This window comes from Rhamphochromis longiceps, linkage group LG7 (genome assembly GCF_057381845.1).
Source record: "Rhamphochromis longiceps isolate RC_006_pf linkage group LG7, R_longiceps_female_GT1.1, whole genome shotgun sequence".
Taxonomy (NCBI): Eukaryota; Metazoa; Chordata; class Actinopteri; order Cichliformes; family Cichlidae; genus Rhamphochromis; species Rhamphochromis longiceps.
The window spans coordinates 54573350-54593183 of NC_140563.1; the positions used below are offsets into that span (position 1 = coordinate 54573350).

The window sequence follows — 19834 nt, forward strand, 5'->3', positions numbered from 1 at the left end:
TGAGTAAGATTTTCAAATCATCCCATATTTTCCTGTGAGATTAGCTTCAGATGAGATTATGCAGACGTTTGTCTTGCCCTCTCATTTCTTCCATGGGTTTACACCTGAGGACAAAGAGGCGTATTGTTTTGGATTAAGCATATGTTCTATTATTCTCACATTTTTCACAAGGTTTACAATTTGCCACTATTCTTAGACATACTATGACATTTTAACAACTTCATGTAAAGCAACACTATGGCTGTGGACTTTTGAGAAAGCGAAAACTAAAGGCAAAAAAGAAGCCAGTCTGCCCGGCCATAACAATTTCCCCCCTCTGACTTCTTTCTGTGGTCAGAGTCCATAGAGATTTGAGATATAATCATTTTAACATGTTAATTATACAACCTGAAGCAACTGCAGGTAATGCCTGAAGTGTTTTTCTAACACTCACAGTAATTAACTATTTTGCGAGGTAAAAACATTAGCTGGCTTCCTCCCTTCTATCTCGATTTCTACTCAACATTCCACTCGCGAAGCACAAAAACTTTCTGCATCCTGATCAGGTATCGCTTTGTACAATCACTCCTCACACACTTTCTTCCTCATCTCTCGATCTTGCATTAATCAGATACTGATGACTTTTAAATCCCTCTTCCTTGTTTCTCTACAGTTGATGTATTTTCCCTTATTGGTTACCTTCAAAGCACATTTTCCCATTAATCATGAATTCTCTTTACAGTGTTTTTCCCCTCCTTCTGTGTATGTCCACCTATTGCCGAACTGGCAATAAAGTTGACTTTGACTTCAGTTAAATCTAATGCAGTTGCACAGACTTTCATCACTTAGATTTCACATTTTCTCCACTTATGCAATGTGAGTGTGAAGGGTGAGTTGCAAAAAGTAAGATTTGACTAATGCCAGACTTAGTTAAATCCAAGGCTGATCCAAGACAAGCGATCACTTTAATCAGCACCTGTTTATCAGATTAATGTGCGAAAAAAAACAAAAATCAGCTGTCTGCTCTGATGGCCACCGTTGGCCCTCACTTGCAAGGAGTCCTTGATTAGTGTGACATCTGTTGTGATGAGTTCACACAACGCCCAGGGACATGTATTGCTCCCAGCCCCTGCAACACCCAATCTATCCCTCCCAAGCGAATCTTGTCTGTGTCATTTATAAGTGCTACAGCAGTCTCTGCCTGTGCAGGCTGAGGGGATGCAAGGGGTCTCAGTGTGCAGCTTGTTGCTCTGAGTGAAATTTCTGTCAAATGGATTTTAACCACTTGTAGCAGCAGAAAAAGGGGAGTAAAAAAATCAGCTGTTTAAGGTAAGAATGCAAGGGTCTACCAAAGTGATTTGGTAGGCTTTTAGAAAAGTAAGTCTTTCCCAGAATATTAGTTTTTATCAGTTCTGGCTTATTTATCAGGGACAGAGTTGTAGTTCAATTATGGATCTGCATAAACTAATTTAATATAATATAATATAAAAAACTAAAAAAAAATGTGTAAAATAAATTTTTGCATTTTAAATATGTACATGAGCACAAACAAGCTACTTTTAACAGCTTCTGAGCTTTTATTGTGATAGATATTTATCTTTATCTAAACATAACGATGTCTTGTTCTCTATTAGAAAAAATAACAGTGCTTACTTCATCTTTGTTTAAATAGTCTGGATGACAGGGCCTTGACCTGATTCTATAAAAATTAAAAGAAAAAAAAAACTACAATGTGTAATGATGTGTTCGATTAATCTCCTGAGATGCAAGCTCTTGCTTGGAATACAAGTCTGAAAAGTAAGTATCACCTTTAAACAGTGTTTTTTCAAAATAGAAAATACGGAAAAGCGGAAAAGCCAAAATGTGATGCTCCAATAAGAGGGTGGCCTCAGGGGGCCTCAGGAGGTTAAAACACCTATGCATTAGATTTTTAATCCATGACACAAGGACACAGTTTGAATTAACAGTTTATTAAAAATAGCTGAGTAACTGAGTTCAACATCGAAGTCTTGGGAGAAATATGAGCATAGCTTTGGAGAATTTTAAAAAAAGATCAGAATAAAGGTAACCTTCCCAGACTGCTGTCTTACAGTAACTGCGCTAACAATCCACAGGCCAGCAGGTAGTGATTCCCACTGCTCCCAGAACAGATGACTTTTAATCAGTCAGTGTGAGCATCCACTGAATCAAGCTACTTGTACTGACCCAAGAATTGGTTTATTGATTACCGGTGAGGTTCTATTGGTCTATGTTATTACCAGTTGATTTCTTCTCCTGGTAATCAGGATTGCCTTCCCATCGGGAGGACCATGTTGATCTGGCTCATGATTAGTTGACTTTGTTTAGAAAAGCTGTTGGAAATGGCCAATCCCTTAACAGATTACAGTACTGCCTGACTCTATTCCTCTCTCTCTTACATCCAGATATCACCATGACCCTGAATTTTCTAAACACGACCTCATGGGAGGGCCTGAACTCCATCTCCAACTCCTCAGGAGTGCACAAAAATCCTTTGACCTTCCAAAACATCACTTATGTTGATTTCTACCTCCACAAGCCCTCAGTGGCTGCAGTCTTCACTGTGTCCTATCTGCTTATCTTCCTGGTGTGCATGGTGGGCAACGGGGTGGTGTGTTTCATTGTGCTGCGCAGCAAAAACATGCGCACGGTCACCAACCTGTTTATTCTCAACCTCGCCATCAGTGACCTGCTTGTCGGCATCTTCTGCATGCCGACCACACTGGTGGACAACGTCATAACAGGTGACATGTTCTCTCTTTCCCTATTTTTAAGGCACTTAAACACATGGAAATTCAAAATTTTACCCTAGAGTGTTATTGGAGCACATTACAGGATGTTTTTACTTGTGACCTTTTTTTTTAATGCTAAAATAGAGAAAGGTCAATAAAGTTGTTAATTTTATCAGTAAGAAGACCAATAAAGGCAATTTAATCATAATAAAAACTGCTATAAGGTAAAAAAAAAACAAACAAACAAGACATTGTCATTGTGTGAATGACGGTTCAAATAATCAAATGAATAATCAAATGAAATAAATCAATGATTTTATCTTCTTTTGTCTTCTTTTGGGCAGGCTGGCCATTTGGTCGGGTAGTTTGTAAGCTAAGTGGGATGGTTCAAGGCATATCTGTGTCAGCATCTGTGTTTACGCTGGTGGCAATAGCTATTGACAGGTAAGAGCTGTCATTTCTGTAATTTCTGATTACTGTTCACTTGTCTGTTTTACTCTGAAAGATTTACTTCCTTTATACATCTTCTTTAATCCCCTTTTCTATCAGGTTCCGCTGCATTGTTTACCCTTTCAAGCAGAAGCTGACCATTGCCACCTCCAAACTAATAATTGTCATCATTTGGGTCCTGGCTGTGGCTATAATGTGTCCTTCAGGCATCATGCTCCAGGTCACAAAAGAGCAGAGGGTGCGAATAGTCCTCGGCAGCAACAACGACACCCGTCCCTTCTACTGGTGTCGCGAAAATTGGCCCAATCAGGAAATGCGGAAAATCTACACTACTGTCCTCTTTGCTAACATCTACCTTGCTCCTCTTAGCCTCATTGTAATCATGTACGCTCGCATTGGTTACACGCTCTTCAAGACCACTATCTCACCTGTTAGGGGCAGTGGGAGTGAGTCTCTAGAAGGCAGTGGCAAAAACAAGTCAAGCATGGAAGGTCGTCAGACAATCACAAGGAAGAAGAAGCGAGTCATTATGATGCTGCTCGTTGTGGCTCTGCTCTTCATCGTATCCTGGCTGCCTCTGTGGACCCTGATGATGCTAAGCGACTACATCAGCCTGACACAGCATCAGTATCGTGTCATTAATATTTACATGTATCCCTTAGCTCATTGGCTGGCTTTCTCAAACAGCAGCATCAACCCCATCATCTACGGATTCTTCAATGAGAACTTCCGCAGAGGCTTCCAGGCAGCATTCAAATTCCAGCTGTGCTCTGCTGACATTCTGCGCCAGAGGACTTACTCCCATCGGATCAGAGGAAATGCTGTGGTCCCCCTACGACCTGTCGCCCCCAGCAGATCAGGCTCTGGAGTTGGATCGGGGTTAGTGGAAAATAAGAAGAGCTCAAGTCAGGAGGAAGAGTGCTTGTCTGGTAAAAATGACATCAAAGAACAAGACGTGATCACGGAGGACCTGAAAAGGGTGTCCAAGATTTAGGCAGACTTTGACAATGTGCAGTGACTGCCCCGTTTCACAAACAAAGAGGTTTCTTTAACTTGTTCTAGATGAATTTAGACTACTTTAATTCCTTGTAAATCTAGATATGTCTTATGGTGTCTATGGTTTTATGGTGGGTGTATATGGCAAAGTATGATATAAGCAGAGACTTTAAAATGACTCAAGACTTGGAAACGTCTCTACAACATCTCAAGAGCACCTATGATTCCTGCTTCCTGCTCATTATTTTTGTTCTCGGACAACTGCAGTAGAGAGTCCATCCATCTATCCATCCATAGTCTGGGATGCAGGGGTAGCAGTCTAAGCAGAGATACTCAAATGTTCATTTCCTCAGCCACCTCCTGGGCTGGGGCACTGAGGCTTTCTCAAGTCAGCTGAGAGACATATTCTGTCCACTGGGTTCTGGGTCTACCATGGGAGCTTCTCCCAGTTGGACAGTTGTCCAGGAGGCATCCTAGTCAGCTGCCATGACCACCTCAGCTGACTATTTCCAATGTGGAGGAGTACCAGCTCTACTCTGAGTCCCTCCCAAATGACCAAGGTCCTCAACATGTCTCTAAAGGAGAGCTCAGCATTTTGTCTGGGAAAGCTAAAAACTGCGACTTGAAAGCTAATATCTGCTTCAATCTCATTATTTTGGTTATTGGCCATAGATGAGGGTGGGAGAGCATGAATCATCCTTAGAATAGAGAGTATTAATCCTTATTTATCCTTTACTTGGCCTTGGTTTGGCCTCTTTGTTCATGTACAAAGATAGGCTGAAGTTAAATGGCGAGAGAATAATCTTTTTTATCTCCTTAAACCAGCTTTTTTCTAAGTGGCTGCCACTTGAAAACAAAAGAGTTGAAAAATGGATAAGTGAGGCTTATTATAATTATATTAAAGAACATCTTTGTGACATTAAAAAGATTCAAGAGTTTAAAAGAAAGTAACTGCAGCTGAGTGTTTAGAGGTATATGAGACCCAAGCCTTTGGTTCTCAGGGATTCCTTTATACATATGCAGAAATCATTATTTCAAACCTTGCTTGAAATGAGAATCTAAGATTGTAATAGATCCCCCATATTATTCATGAATTGAAAAAAAAGACTGAAAAAAATCTTAATTGGTCTCCATAATTAATGCTGCTATCCTTACAATTGCCATGGTTACAGCAGGCACTGTAGCAAAATGCTCCCACAGTTACTTTGCCAGAAGTACAAAAGGAAAACAAATGGTGCGCCTTCACAGCAGAGGCACACAAAGAAATCAGTCAATAGTGAGTAACAGCAGGCCGTGCTATTGTTTCGTGCTATTGTTAACACAGATTTTTTGCCTCATGAACATTTGGTATGGATATAGTTTGATCACATCTGGATGGCAGTACACTACTAGCATAAGAAACTGTCTTCAGGTGCTGTGCAAATATTTCTCAGATGTTGGGTCATGGGCAGACATGGCATTTTTAGCTGAAAAAACAAAGACGTCTTTCATAAGAAGTTCCCCAAAGAGCTCCCATTTCAGCAGAAAATTGTAGTTTTAAAATTGTAGTTTTACAGTTTAATAAAGAAGTACAAGTGCAGCATCTTCAATTCTGTTTTTGTTCACATTCTAACTCTATACACTTTATACAAATATTTAAAAAAATGATTTGCACATATTTGACACATGTTATTTATGGTCTCTTCTGTGTATGCTGGTAACTGTGCACACTGTCTGATTGGTGTGCATAACATCCGTAATGTAAAAAATGTGTTCTTTAAGGATAAATGGTGTTTTGTAGGTGTAATGGTTATAAAACTGCTTTCAGTGGTTAAACTGGGAAAATACATCATTGATATGCTGTGTGTAAAACATAACTCATCATGGGCAGGCTTGTCTGTCTAATCCTTTTTTTTGATGAATGCTGAGCTTATGTTCCTCTATAACCTCAAAGTGAATGTAATGAAATGCGAAATATTGCTCTGCATATTGTTAGAGTCTGAAAGTGGAACTTACATATAACCAAACGTGTTTAGTGTTTTCATTATAAAGAAAGAAAGAAAGAAAGAAACAAATGCATTCAAACATACGATATAAATAAAACTGATTTTTGTTTTCATTTTGGATTATACCTGCCAGTTTGTAAAATATGTTATACTGCACAGGCACACTCATGTCACTATAATTTAGATCAGCTTGTTGCTTGCTGGTTTACAATGTTGCCCCTTGTTATAAAATATTTATCTTTCAGTATATTTTAATGGCTTCATAAGTTTAAACTCAATATATTATTTATATCATCCACTGTTGCGTCTTATTTAAAAAAGGGTTCAAAAATGATTCAATAAAGAAGAAGAAAATAACATCGCCACAACAATTAGCTACTTTCTGCTTTCTCTCCATATAGATAATGTTTATGGTAGGGATCTTAAAATAAGTGAGAGACGGAAAGGACAGACTAAGACTGTTCATCTCTGCTTTCATTTTGGTAATGGCAAAAATCATAAGGTGCCACCTACACATTTACCTTACATGAATTTCATTCCAACCGCTAGGCAGTAAATAATAATGAACTCCATACCAGTCAATAAACAGTAAGAGTATAATGGCTTGAATGAGCATTATGTGGAAGTGGCTGAATAACTATTGTATTTCTTCTTCTGCCAATAAGAACTACTGTGAGTAAGGGATTAATGGAAAATCTTTAACACTGCAGGTGACATTGTCTGGAACCCTGACTGGTCCTCTGATTTGCCTTGATTTTATAGACCCTGTTTACAGTTTGGAGTTTCCTTGAATTCCTTTTGTGCACACGCAATGTTGCTGCAATTTAATATCAAAATTCACATTTTACATATGAATTCAATACTCTATAGAGGCTAAGAGAGTGGGTGGTTTCCTGAGCAGGTTTTGGTGCTTGTTTTGCAGTGATGTTGTGATATGATATGTGTCCCTAGTAACATTTATAATAAATCAAAGACCAGTTATATGATCAAATGTAACTGCGTGGGTCCCTACAATTGTTTACCTGCTAATTTTTGTGACCGGGATTTGTCCAAAGATACTTTACATTAGAATCCACCAACTGCACATATGCACCAGCTGGCAGACTTAAGGTGAACTTAACCTTAACCTTTTTTTTAACAAGTTTCTCATACCACAAATATTGTATATGTGGAATTTGAAATGACAGATGCGAATAAATACCTGCTTTACAGCCAGGCACACATGACTAGATTAACAGATAAAGTCTTACCTTGAAAAGTCTAATAAAAAGCCAGTGAGTCATCTTTTTAGACCACAGGTGAAGAGCCAGCAGGTTGATGAATACCACAGGTATACTAAATTGCAGTGTTCAATAACAAGTGGACCTTGGAAAAGGTCTTTCGAGTTAAATCATTATATAATAATTACTATCATTCAGGTTTGTGAAGGAGATGTGCAATTCTTATAATATTATACTGTACTTCAGATGTTCTATTTAATGGTAAGAATAACTAAAGTTTGCTAAAATGCATGTTGTCAAGTCACAATGCTTCTTGCAGAATGTCCTCTTATTAAGTTCAATAAAAACTATATTTTCATTTTAGTCTAGTTTTAGTCATACCTACTTTAAATTTAGATCATTTTAATAAAGCTGCAAAAGGAAACATTTAATGGTGTACTGGGGTTGCATTGTGTGCCTTGAATTGCTGAAAAGCACAATTATATTAGAAAATTATCAAGGCATTCAGGGATGAAAAATTCTGGTAGTGTTGGAGAGTTCATTCCTGTCTAAGGTCATTGCTCCTGTAGAACGGTAATGACTCAAAACAAGACTGACACAGAAGAAAACTATCAGCAGGATCAAACACTCGTCAAAAGTGAATGAAAGAAAAAACTGGAGCAGTTTACTTAAGGTGAGTGGATCAGCTCAGCAGTGAGGAAGTCTCTTCTAAAGCTACAAAAAGTTCCCGATTGCACTGCTTTCCTTAAAAAGGGGTCAAGTAACAATTTGGTCTAGAGTCTCAAAAATTTTCAGTCTGTCATTTTCATTTGTTATGTTATTTAAGAACAATATGCTACACTGGGTGGGATTGCTGTTAATGGCTGAAATGTTTTTGCACAAGTTAATGCTAAAACAATACCAAGTTAAGCTTTCTGAGATCACAAATTTAAAGTTACTATTTGTACTCTGTGAACCAGAGAACTGCACCATCAGCAAAGGAAAAACAATAAAGGTGCTACTAACGTTTACATTCAGATCGTTACTGTTCACGCTGCTGTGTGCAGTAATATCACATTTTTCCTTGAAACAGCAGCGGTGTTAGATGAATGAAATCATTTTCTATATACTGGGAAAGTTGGCAGCAGATATTTTTATATGGTATGTTTAAAATCCACCTGTCAGCATTCTGACAGCGTTCAAAGTTTATGAGGCAGAAAAAAAACCAAACAAAATGTGTCACGCAAATGACGAGAATTTCAAAATGATCCAACTTCATTTTAAAGGCGCTGATGTTGACAGAACATTTTTTTACAGTGAGCACAATGATATTAAATGCAGTTACCTTATACAACAGGCGATTAGTGAAAGCTATGATAAATGTGGATCACTCTATCTGTTAAATCGGTGTCCTGTGGGTAAAGGAAAAAAAAAAAAACCAGATTGTCTTCTCAACAGATTAAAGTCACCTTCTGGAGCTGCGCTAATTTGATAAAACCATTAGCGCAGCTACCTTCAGCAATATCTCTATCCTTACACTTCCATTAGGTTTATGTGTAATTTTCTGTGAGGTTTTCATCACAAAGATATAGTCCTATGTGCCATTTTGTTCCCAGAGCTATTTATTGTAAGAGCCTACACCTTTTAGCTGCTCTGAGGATGTTGTTAATCTGTAAGTACCTGCAAAAAGCTTTGTACTTCTGACACCTTCCAATTTATTAAATGTTGAAGAGCAAATGATTTCACATAGCAAACATTAACTTTTTGTAGCTTTTACCGAACGAGCTCGATGGACACTACACACTAAATATGCAGATATATTTGTGTGATGTAACCCGTTGGTTTGGGGACTGCTGACGTGAAGCCTTCAGTGATTTGTTGGAGCGCTAACTTGTCAACTAACACCAGACAAATGGCTGGGGGTAAAAGAAATAAGCTATAGAAATGAGGACTGACTTACTTTACTAAACAGCATGAAGTGGTAATTAGTGGAACTAAACTTTTGGTACTTCCATGTTGGCTGTTTTGTTCATTTTAAGGGCGTATGATTGAATTAAAGTGGTTCATATAAACTTAAAACTTTCCTTTTTGCTTCACAGTGCAAAACAGCATAGGTAATATAAAGTGGTGGTTGGCAAAGGAAGCAGAACATACAAGCTAAAGAGATGCAGCCTGCTCTTTAAAGAACCTTAATCTGCCTAAATCAATATGAAAGAATTAGAAAAAAAAATTATTTGTATTAATGAAACTACAGGCAGAAGATGAAGAAACAGATGAATGTAATATGACACAGAAAAGCACTACTTTTTGTTTTCTGTTTGTTTATGGGTTACATGAAAACATATGGAGTTGATCATTGAGCTTAGTGAGCAGTGAGTAGCTGTTTAACTTCAATTTTCTTTGGTTTATTCAACAGATATGAGCCTGCATCAGTCTAACTTTCTGCATGAGAGCTCCCAGCTTTGCGTCTAAAGCCTTGAAATTCTTTCTAGGGTAAATTTCAACATATAAATCAGTGAAGGCTTCTATGCTATTTATGTTTGTTTGCTGTTTATCTTTTCTAAATAACACGAATTGAACGTCTTCAAGATGAGCGACTGGGTGGACACAGATAGGCTGTGACACTGCCACAGATGGGCCCATATGTAACTGCTGTAACACTGGAGAACATGACTGAAGCATATGCTAGAGCTGTTGATCACAATTTACCGTCAGCTATACCTGGTTCCATGAGCACATATGGCAAGAGAGCTAAGAGCTTGTGCAATTTGTGCATGCCAGTCATAAATCCACTGTCCATCTCACAATTTTAAAGAAACTATTGATGAAAAAGTGCAAAATTTGGTTTTTAGGGTTTTCTCTATATTACTGTACGCTATTGTAAGCTCTTTACCTAATAATATAAAGCACCTTTGGCGCTATAATAATAACATTAAATTGCACTACATGTAAATATAAACTTAGCATATATCACATTTCTTTGCATTTATTTCTTATACTGTTTAAATTGCTACATGATATTGTACAATGTATATTTCAATGAATTCTGTCTCTGTATAGACAAAGATCCAGACAAACGGTTCTCTTGCACCATCTATTGGCAGATTCTTTATATACAGTTCAAATACATAAACATTTTAACATCTCGTTCTGCTCACCGGGTTAAAAATAATTGATACCAACCAGTGGGACTTTTTGGTAAAATTTATTTTGCAAGTGTTTAAGTGATACAGATTTTTGAGGGATTGTCTTAACAATGATGTCTTTCATCCTCCCCAAATAGTAGGAGAGTAAATGAAAAGAAATTTTGTTATTTTTCACACAAACTGTACAATATGTGAATATACTGTAGCACAAGGGATACAAATGTTTGACTTAAGTACCCCTGGTTAGATCCAAACTTATTCCATCAAGTATCAGAAACAAACAAAAGGCATACTACCAGTATTTGTCACATGTCTTTTTACTTGTATCCACTCTAAAAATCACATTCAGAGACTTTAAACAAATCTAATTTGCTCATCTCCGATTCATTAAACGGACCTTCCTGTGTGCTTCGATGCCCTGGCCCTGAACACATCATCATCAGCAGGTTTTCCTCTGGAGGAGCCAGCTTCAGGACAGAGATACATATCATGCTCCAAAGACATATGAAGGCATTTCATACAATCAAATATATTGATTAAAAACAGTCAATGAAACTGGTGCTTTACATTATATCTGCAGAAGCTATCACGGGGACTAAAGCAGATAAAACGTAAATCATAATTCTTATAAAAGACCAGCTAAATGAGAAGAACAGCACTGTGCAGCAAGATGTGTTTGAGTGATGTGAGTCATCTAAAAAACAAGCACTGTTTTATAAGTGCTTCACACTGAGGAGTCCTTTCACGGTTATTTTCAAAGAGCTTTCTTTTAATTAAAAAAACACAACAACATAAAGAAACCAATGAAAAGGGATGTGGCAGAGAATAGACATGGACAAGGATACAAAAAGAGCAGGGTCTTTTAGTTCAACCTTCATCTTTTGTGGTGTTATCCTCTAGATCCTCATCGCTGTCTAAATCACTGTGAACCCTCTTGGCCATAGTATTTCTGCTTCTCTGCTCCTTAGCCCCCTTCTTGATCTGAACTGGTAATGGTTTCACTGGTTATAAAAAGGGAAAGAAATATATGATAAGTCTAATACAAAACACTACTGCAGACAAACAAAAATGTTACTCCTTTTTCTCCATTCACCCTAGTTATTAAAACACAGCCCTCACCTGCTGATGGAACAAACTGGTCTTCAGCTCCACCGCCATTATTGCTGTGACTGGCGCTAACCGTCTCTTTCTGTTCTTCATCTGTGACGATTCTCTGTCTCGCACTCTCAAAAACAGACTTAATGACAATAGAATCCTCATAGATCTGCAGTGATTTACACACACAGACACACACACACACACACACACACGCGCGATCAGAGTTTTTATAACAGGAACCGTGGAGAAAAACTATTTTGCTGCTTGTGAATGAAAGAATTCCTCCTGAAATCCCTTCACCTGTGATCCCTCCAGATTATAAGTCTGAGCATTGTGACACAGAAGGAAAATGTCCTTCTCCAGATCTCCCACACTTCTGTACTTGTGATTGCGAACACGTTCCTATGAAATACAGTAATAAAAACAGACAAATAACAACAACAATAAAACTATAAACTGATTTGGTTCATTATTTAATTTTTTAAAAAAGGACAAAAATACAAAGATACTTGATTGTCTCCTGAACTTTTCTAAAACACACTTATTCAGTTTTTTGCTGAGAATTAAATGAGAAAAAACTCACTCACTTCAAGTCTGTACACTAAATAAGAAATTAGACTTGTCAGTCATCTTAGCATTAAGACCTCAAACAGAGAAGGTAACAAAATAGCTACCAGCACCGTCACATGTCACATGACTACTGTTAATCTTTTTGCAGCAAAGCCAGAATGTAGTCACAACAGGTTGTGACTTTATGGGAAGTTTGGTGCTGAAACTACATTTTGGCTGGCAAAGTGATATTCTGGAGTTAGTGCAGTGTATAAAATCTCACCACTAGATGTCAGTAGATTGCACATTGCAGTCAACTGAATTATGTTTTCTTACCTCTCCCAAGTGCATAAATCTAGCTATGGTGGCTGTTGTAGGACAAACAAGTCTGGTCGCCACCTACACTCACTGACCTCAGCTGTCAGTATGTGTCCATGTCTGTTAAATTTGGAGGAGGGTGTAAAGCTTTACAAAAGGAGTCCAATATGACTCAGTTAAGCTAACTTCTGTCCAATGACGGCGATACTGAGGTGAGTTGTTGAGAATATCCTGAACTTTTCTGTCGCTAAGTGCTGCCATTTTTGCTGTTGTTAGCCTCTGTTAGCTGCTGTTAGCCATTGTAAGTACGAGTTTCTTTGAAGTGGACTTGGACACTTAGTGAATAAATTCTCCTACGCTGCGAGAACGAAATCAAACTGTTTGTCAGAGGCAACGTTTGATTTTTGGGACATTCGAGCCTAACATTAGCTGGCATAAGGTTAGCTTATAACCAGCTGTTGTTGTTAAGTCAACTTATTGTCAGCTTATTGGAGGCACTAATCTGTTGATAATAAGTAATTGCAACAACATTGGGTATAAATGAGCCTGTTTATATGTACAACATTTGTTTTTTCTAATCCTCAAAAATCAACTGACTTTAACTTTAGTGTGTAGTTGGCCTTTGTTGGTTGTTTTTATGTGTGTATTACATTAATTAAAAACAACAACAACAATTTTACACCACATGCTGTCTTTTCTACAGTCTGACTGTAAGGATGATGGGGGGAACATGGTAAACCTACGTGCTAAACCATCAGCTTAATAGAAACATGCTAGCGTTTAGCTCTTACAATGGCGATAAATAGAAAAGTTCTAGTTTTGTGGAGTCTGTTAAGCATAAAAATATTAAGGCTCTTTCTGCTCAACCCATGTGTATTTAACATACATTGACATATTTGTATTATATAGTATACCTAAGCTCTAGTTAAGTCCTCTTAATCACTGTTTACTGAATGAAGGTTTTGAATACTGAATAGACTCCCACTTGCCATTGATGTATTATGGTTCACCCCCTTTTCATTCAATTTTATCTTCGTAGAAAAGGTAACTGTGAAATCTGTATTGTGTCGGAGTTGTGAGGGTATTCAGTGACACAAACCCTGATCCTTCTGAAGTCCACAGGCTTTCGGATCAGTTCGTAGTACTCAGGTACCTCCTTCTTAGAGGGAAGCTGCACAAAGCCTTTACTGATCTGCCGTCCCAACCTAGAAACACAATGTTTCTTTTAATCTCGTGACAATAGGAAAAATGTTTAATTATTCTGTCAATATCTGTAAGACATTTTGTTTTCTTATTCCTGATAATGTTTTCTTGCAGTCCACACTTACATACAATGTCTTTTCATGACTAAATTATGAAGGAGGCACAATCCCAAAATAAACTGCTGATTGATTCAATGTTCAGCATTCAAAACTTGACAAAGTGAGTAGCTGCACTGGGATTTTTAAGGCAGGTTTCCCTGAAATCCCTGTGAGGTATTAGGTTAGACTCGCAAAATGTTTAAAGCTGAAATTTTTTACTTCTGCTTCAATCCAGCAGCAGGGGGTGAGAGAAATAAGTGTTCTGGTTCCTCACTGAGTCGCTAGGCTAAAAAACTCTCTTGTTATAACTCTCTTGTTAAAATATCCCACTGCACAATCCGTCCATCCATCCATCCATCCATCCATCCATCCATCCATCCATCCATCCATCCATTTTCTGCAATGCAAAGATCATGCATCATACAGAAAGGTCCGGCTAGCTTCTTGCTGAGGCAACAGAACTAACCATTGCACTACAGTGCTGTTGTCCCTGGATAGACCAATTTACTTAAATATAATACTTTTAATAATAATGATAATATCAAAAGAATCCCTTAATCAATCAGTTTTAAAGGGGACCTACTACGGTCATTTCTAATTCCGTATTTCTAGTCTTCAATTCAGCTACAGTAGCTTCATCCTAGACCCTGGTGCAGTACCACAGTTTATTCACTGTATGAACTAAACTATTTTGGCCGCTTCCTTTGAACCAGCTTTGTTCTGGCTGGCTGTTCCTCGCAAACAGAAGGTTTGAACAGCAGGTGGGCGGGGGCCACTGGGCCTACGTTCGGAGCTGAGTGCCTGAAATGACTGCATCAGGGATATCCCCTCGCTTTGACACCATACAAACACAAAGAGCTGAAAACTCTGAGTGTGTTTATACTGAACCCTGAGCTTTAGCCTTTGGGATTACTTACACATATGCTGACTTCATTATACAAAAAATTGTCTAATAGGGTATAACAGGTCCCCTTTAAGCTGTAATCAGGTGTACAGTTTTGTAGGAATTGCTATAAGACCATCTCAACAAATGTAATTTTAGAATCTACATGTGTTCTCTATTTGTCACAAGTGAAATATTTCAAGCCTTTTTTGTTCTCATTTTGATGATCATGGCTTATAGCTCACGGAAATCGGAAGTCCAGTACCTTAGATTAACAGAATCTTTTTCTTAGAGTTTAAATAGTGTGTATGTCTCATTTGAGTTCAGTACATAATGCCACAGTCACAGGAAGGATTGCTGACTTCACAGTTGTCAGAGGGCAATCATCAACACCCTCCACAAGGTAGGTAAGCCACAGAAGGTGATTAGTGAAAAGGGGTTGCTATATACAAAGTGCTGTACTAAAGTATATTAATGGAAAAGTTTATACAAGAACTTGGGAGAGCTTCACAAAGAGAGTCAGAGCCACTATGCAAAGACTTTCTTCAGGAAAGGGGCTACAACTGTTGCATTCTTGACATCGGCCAACTGCTGAACCAGATACAGCATCACAAACGTCTTACCTGGGCTAAGGAGAAAAAGAACCGGACTGTTGCTCAGTGGCCCACGGTCATCTTTTCAGATGAAAAGAAAATGCCGCATTTCATTTGGAAATTGAGGCCCTAGAGTCTGGAGAAAGCGTGAAAAGCCACTGAATCCAAGGTGTCTAGTGCAAAGTTTGCAGTCTGTCTGCTGTATTTTATCAAGGCTAAAGTCAACACAGGTGTCTACCAGGAGATTTTTACACCACTTCATGTTTCCATCTACTCATAAGCTTGAAGGGGATCTGGTTTTCCTTTTCCAGGAGGACTTGGCAGCACAGGCCCAAATCTATTTCCCAATTGCTCGTAGAATACATGAGGTTTCGTCAAACCGAAGATGAGAACCACCTAATACAGGCTAAGCCCTGCTGTCAAAGCTACCCGGGCTTCAGTCGCACCTCAGCAGTGCCCCAAGCTGATCACCTCCATGTCGTACCACACTGATGCGGTACAAGCCATAATAGTCAAAATAAAATCAAAAAAGCTTGAAATATTTAAATTTATGCATAATGAATATAGATTACATGGAAAAAAACTAAAATCAATCAGTATGAATGAGATCATGCTCATCAAAAGGTTAATATTATCAAATAAAACATTATATTCATTTTTGTAATTAAAAAGAGATCTAAAAATAGTGACTTTTTTGACACAGCCCAAACGTCTTTCACATCCCTCACCCATCTTTGTAGTTCATGACCATATCCACCAGTGTGTTCAGTGTTCTGGTGAGTTCAGGTGGATTTGGAGGGAGTTTCTCAGCTGGTGGGCGCCCTCGCTTCCTTTTGACTTTCTCGCCAGTTTCTTGCCCAGCCTTCAGGTCTTTCACTGCTTGATGATCACCTTTACGCTTCTTCAGACTGATGTCCTCCTCCATGTCCTCTAGAAAACCGTTCTCTCTTGCCTCGAGCTGTGGGTGGGGAAATCTTGTAAATGCACATGTATTTTCTTTTTGTTTAGTTCCTACTTCAGCAACACAAAGACTGAGGAGGAGAGAGAATATTTGCTAGAGAATGGGAGGAAAGAGTTCATTTCAAAACTTCTATTTTCTGTTTATTCTAACTTGGCCTCTTTGATTTTCATGTCAAAGCTCTCGGGAAAACGCATAGTACGTGTTTTTCCCAGACGCAAACCTGAAGCGCTTAAGACGACAAACTGCAGATTCTAAATTTAAAACCTCCAAATTAAAGCACTCTAAGTCTCCATCTAATTAGCAGCTGGAATTCAGGCATTTGGAATTACAGAGCATGGTTTTGTATTCAAATGAATTAGGACTCATTTATTTATTACAATAGCATCTGAATTTATATGGACTGAAGCAACCCAGTGCCGTCTCTGCAAATTTAGGACAGATTATTTGATCTGTGGGCTTTGATGTGAGATGATTATCGAGGGGATGCTTATTTTTTAATGCACGACGAGTCGGAATGGATTCGAGGAAGCCCTTTTCTGTCAAAGCACAGAGTATGCCATTGTGCCATAAATATGAATCTATATTTTGCTGCTTTGCACTCAGCCTTGTGCATGCAAGACAGAGAGAAAAAAGAGAGCCGGAATCATTATTTTAGGTGTGTGGTGTTTGACAAGGGTGCGTGCTGCATCCCGAGTTATGTTCAACCGTTTCATCCGCTCCTTTTCGATTATGCAGCGACCACTGTGTTTTCCACAAAGGCAATTAGAGGCCAGAAACAAGAGTGAGTGTGCATGCAGCACAAGCAGCTCTTGCAGCAGCAGCAGCAGCTGGAGGGGGGGGTAGAGAGGGCATGCTGTCCAATCTGAACAGAATATTGATGCATCAATAATACAGGATCATACAGTACACACATCAGCCTTCACATCATATAATACAGCACGCCTGCTGATCTCTCAAGGACGCAAACTTGAGATATTTAACACACACTGATCCGAGGAGCAGCGAACGGTGCCATGCAGAATTAGAAAAAATGGAAAAACAATAACAATAACCCCCCCCCCCTTCCCCCCACCTCAAAAAAACCAAAAAAAAAAAACAGGACTGAAGATACATGCCTGCACTTCCAACCATAAAAAAGACATAGCAGAAGCTGACTTAGAGGAGACAACAGCACTAGAGACAACAATAGAAATCCTGCTCATCATTGTTCGGGGCTCAAATGTAGGCTTTGAAAAGCCCCGCTACTCCCTCTAAGGGGAAGCAATCGTTCCAGCGGAATACTGGAGGGATAGAGGGTAATCCTCAAAGATGTATAACACAGCTGAGAGCTGCCTGATTGACTGTGCATGTGGAGTGGAAGGGTGTCAGAGTGTGCATGTGATGCTCCATGCCTGTGCTATCTCCTAACAAGCTTGCCTCTTCCCTGACTAATCTGGCAAAGATTCCCTCTCATCTGTTACAACACACACCTACACACTCTCTCTCCCTGCCTCTTGCGCACACACGCATACACTCTCTCTCTTTCCTTGGCGTGCGCGCGCACACACACACACACACACACACACACATACACACACATTTTATCCATCTCTTCCTCTCTTCCCATGCGATGTACCCTGGCTGAATCCTGAGCCTGTGAAGAAAAGACATGGAGGAGGATATTTACCTGACTGCAATCTGCAGGCTGGTTATCGGGATCGGCTGCAGCTGTGGGGGAGAGAATTAGCAAGCCAGCATAGCGGCGAGCTGCTAGTCTCTTCATCAGCTGATCACTCAGAAGCAGAGCCCAGAAGGGGGGAGAATAAAAGCGCTATGTTTTCATATACAAATCATTGGGCAGGGGGAAAATACAAATGCCATACCCATCTCCCGTCTGCAGCTCTCCGAAGTCTTTTTCCTGACTCTGGAAGGCCCCGAGCTTGTCTCCCTCTGCATGTTTTTAATATCGACTGTTGCCAGACGTTATTATTTTTTTCTTTCCTCTCTCTCTCTCTCTCTCTCTCTCTCTCTCTCTCTCTCTCTCTCTCTCCCTCTCTCTCTTTCTCTCTTCCTACCCCTCTGTTAAAGTTGTCGGGTCCTTTTTTATTTTTATTATTTCTTTAAAAAAAAATCTGCACTGTATTTTGGAGGGATCGTACTGTTCGTTATCAACTAAGGCAAGCAAGAAACTCCTGCTGGAACCAGGAGTCCAAGCCTGAAAGCAGCACGGACATTCATGAGTTCACTCGAGAGCACGTTTGAATGTGCAGCCGCCTCGGAATTCCAGCAGGGTGATTAATGCATAAATATTGACTCAGATTACACTTAATTCCTCAGCCGAGACAGCAAGGAAAGAAGAAAAAAAGTTCTCTGCAAAGTCCGAGCCGCTGAGCTGCAGCAATTGCAGAAAAAAAAAAAAAGGGAGTTTTTCTACTTTAGGCAAGTATTCAAAGCCATGTGGTTTCTGTAAAGCAATTAGTTTTCTTCCTAACATGTGCACAAAAAAACAAACCAAAAAGGCTGCTGCTGGATAACAGCACATGTAACAGCACAGAAAAACACATGCAAAAAAAATTTAAAAAAATGTCTGATGTCAGAGCAACATCGTTTTGTCCAGTGGAAATACTTGTGAAGTGGAGGATCTCAGCTGAATGGAATTCAGTGAGAGAAAATCATAATGCACGAGTTACAGACTATTTGTCATGCCATGCTACCCTACTACAGTATACATACACTCCTATATTCGTCCACTTTATTAGGTACGCCTACTCTTATGCGCCCTAACACGAATATATGGTGAGCCAATCATATGACAGCAACTCAGTGCATTTGGGCTCCAGGCGATCTGCTGAGGTTCAAACTGAGCATCAGAATGAGAAAGCGTGATTTAAGTGTCTTATAATGTGGTATGGTTGTTGGTGTCTGATGGGCTGGTAGGAGTATTTCAGAAACTGCTGATTCTCTAGGGATTAGCAAATGGTCCAAAAAAAAAAAGAAAAAAAAAGAGAGAGAGGGGGGAAATAGTTCTGGGTGAAAGGGATTTGTTGATGCCAGAGTTCAGAGGAGAATGGCCAGACTGATTTGAACTGACAGGAAAGCAATACCAACTCGAATAATCACTGCAGAGATGGCAGAAGAGCATCTCTGAAGGCACATCACATTGATCCTAGAAGTAAATGGACAGCAGCAGCAGAAGACCACAATGGACACAATCATTCAACAATGAAGGACCCACACACACACACACACACACACACACACAACATATATATACATATATCTGAGTTTGATTGGTTTATCGCGAAAATATTGATTATAGCTGTTTTATATCAAACTGATTCAGGGAAATATGTGACATCACCTTTGCCAAACAACTCCCACCCACTTCAATAAACCAGTAAGAGAAGCACATGACCAATGGCTCTGAATGTGCGGTCAGCATAAAACCCAGTACGTGGTGCCACATTTGATTTAACTTATTCGATTTGACTTGTCCACAGCAAATCAAAGTTTCTGCACTGTCTTTTCCGAATCCAACAAATGCATTTATTAGTTAATTTAGTGTTTGTGGTTTGTTGGATCTTGGTCCCAAATTGACAAATGGCCCAAAACATCAAGAATGTTTCACAGACATTGTTGCAACGACT

The 19834-nt window shown here is 39.1% G+C and overlaps 2 protein-coding genes across 2 annotated transcripts; one reads left to right on the forward strand and one right to left on the reverse strand.

Annotated features, from left to right (window-relative positions):
- The first annotated feature begins 2410 nt into the window (after positions 1-2410).
- Positions 2411-4173, forward strand: LOC146666362 (neuropeptide FF receptor 2-like). The gene is made up of 3 exons (XM_085414348.1): positions 2411-2741; positions 3074-3173; positions 3279-4173. The coding sequence occupies exons 1-3, from the start codon at positions 2411-2413 to the stop codon at positions 4171-4173; spliced, it is 1326 nt and encodes a 441-aa protein (XP_085270474.1).
- Positions 4174-11372: 7199 nt separating this feature from the next.
- On the reverse strand, positions 11373-18117 carry LOC146666363 (SWI/SNF-related matrix-associated actin-dependent regulator of chromatin subfamily A member 2). The gene is made up of 6 exons (XM_085411348.1): positions 17875-18117; positions 15976-16205; positions 13570-13675; positions 11904-12005; positions 11625-11769; positions 11373-11506 (listed from the first exon to the last, which is right to left on the reverse strand). Exons 1-6 carry the CDS (start codon positions 17968-17970, stop codon positions 11373-11375), a joined length of 813 nt encoding a protein of 270 aa, XP_085267474.1. The 5' UTR covers positions 17971-18117.
- Between the last annotated feature and the right edge of the window lie 1717 nt (positions 18118-19834).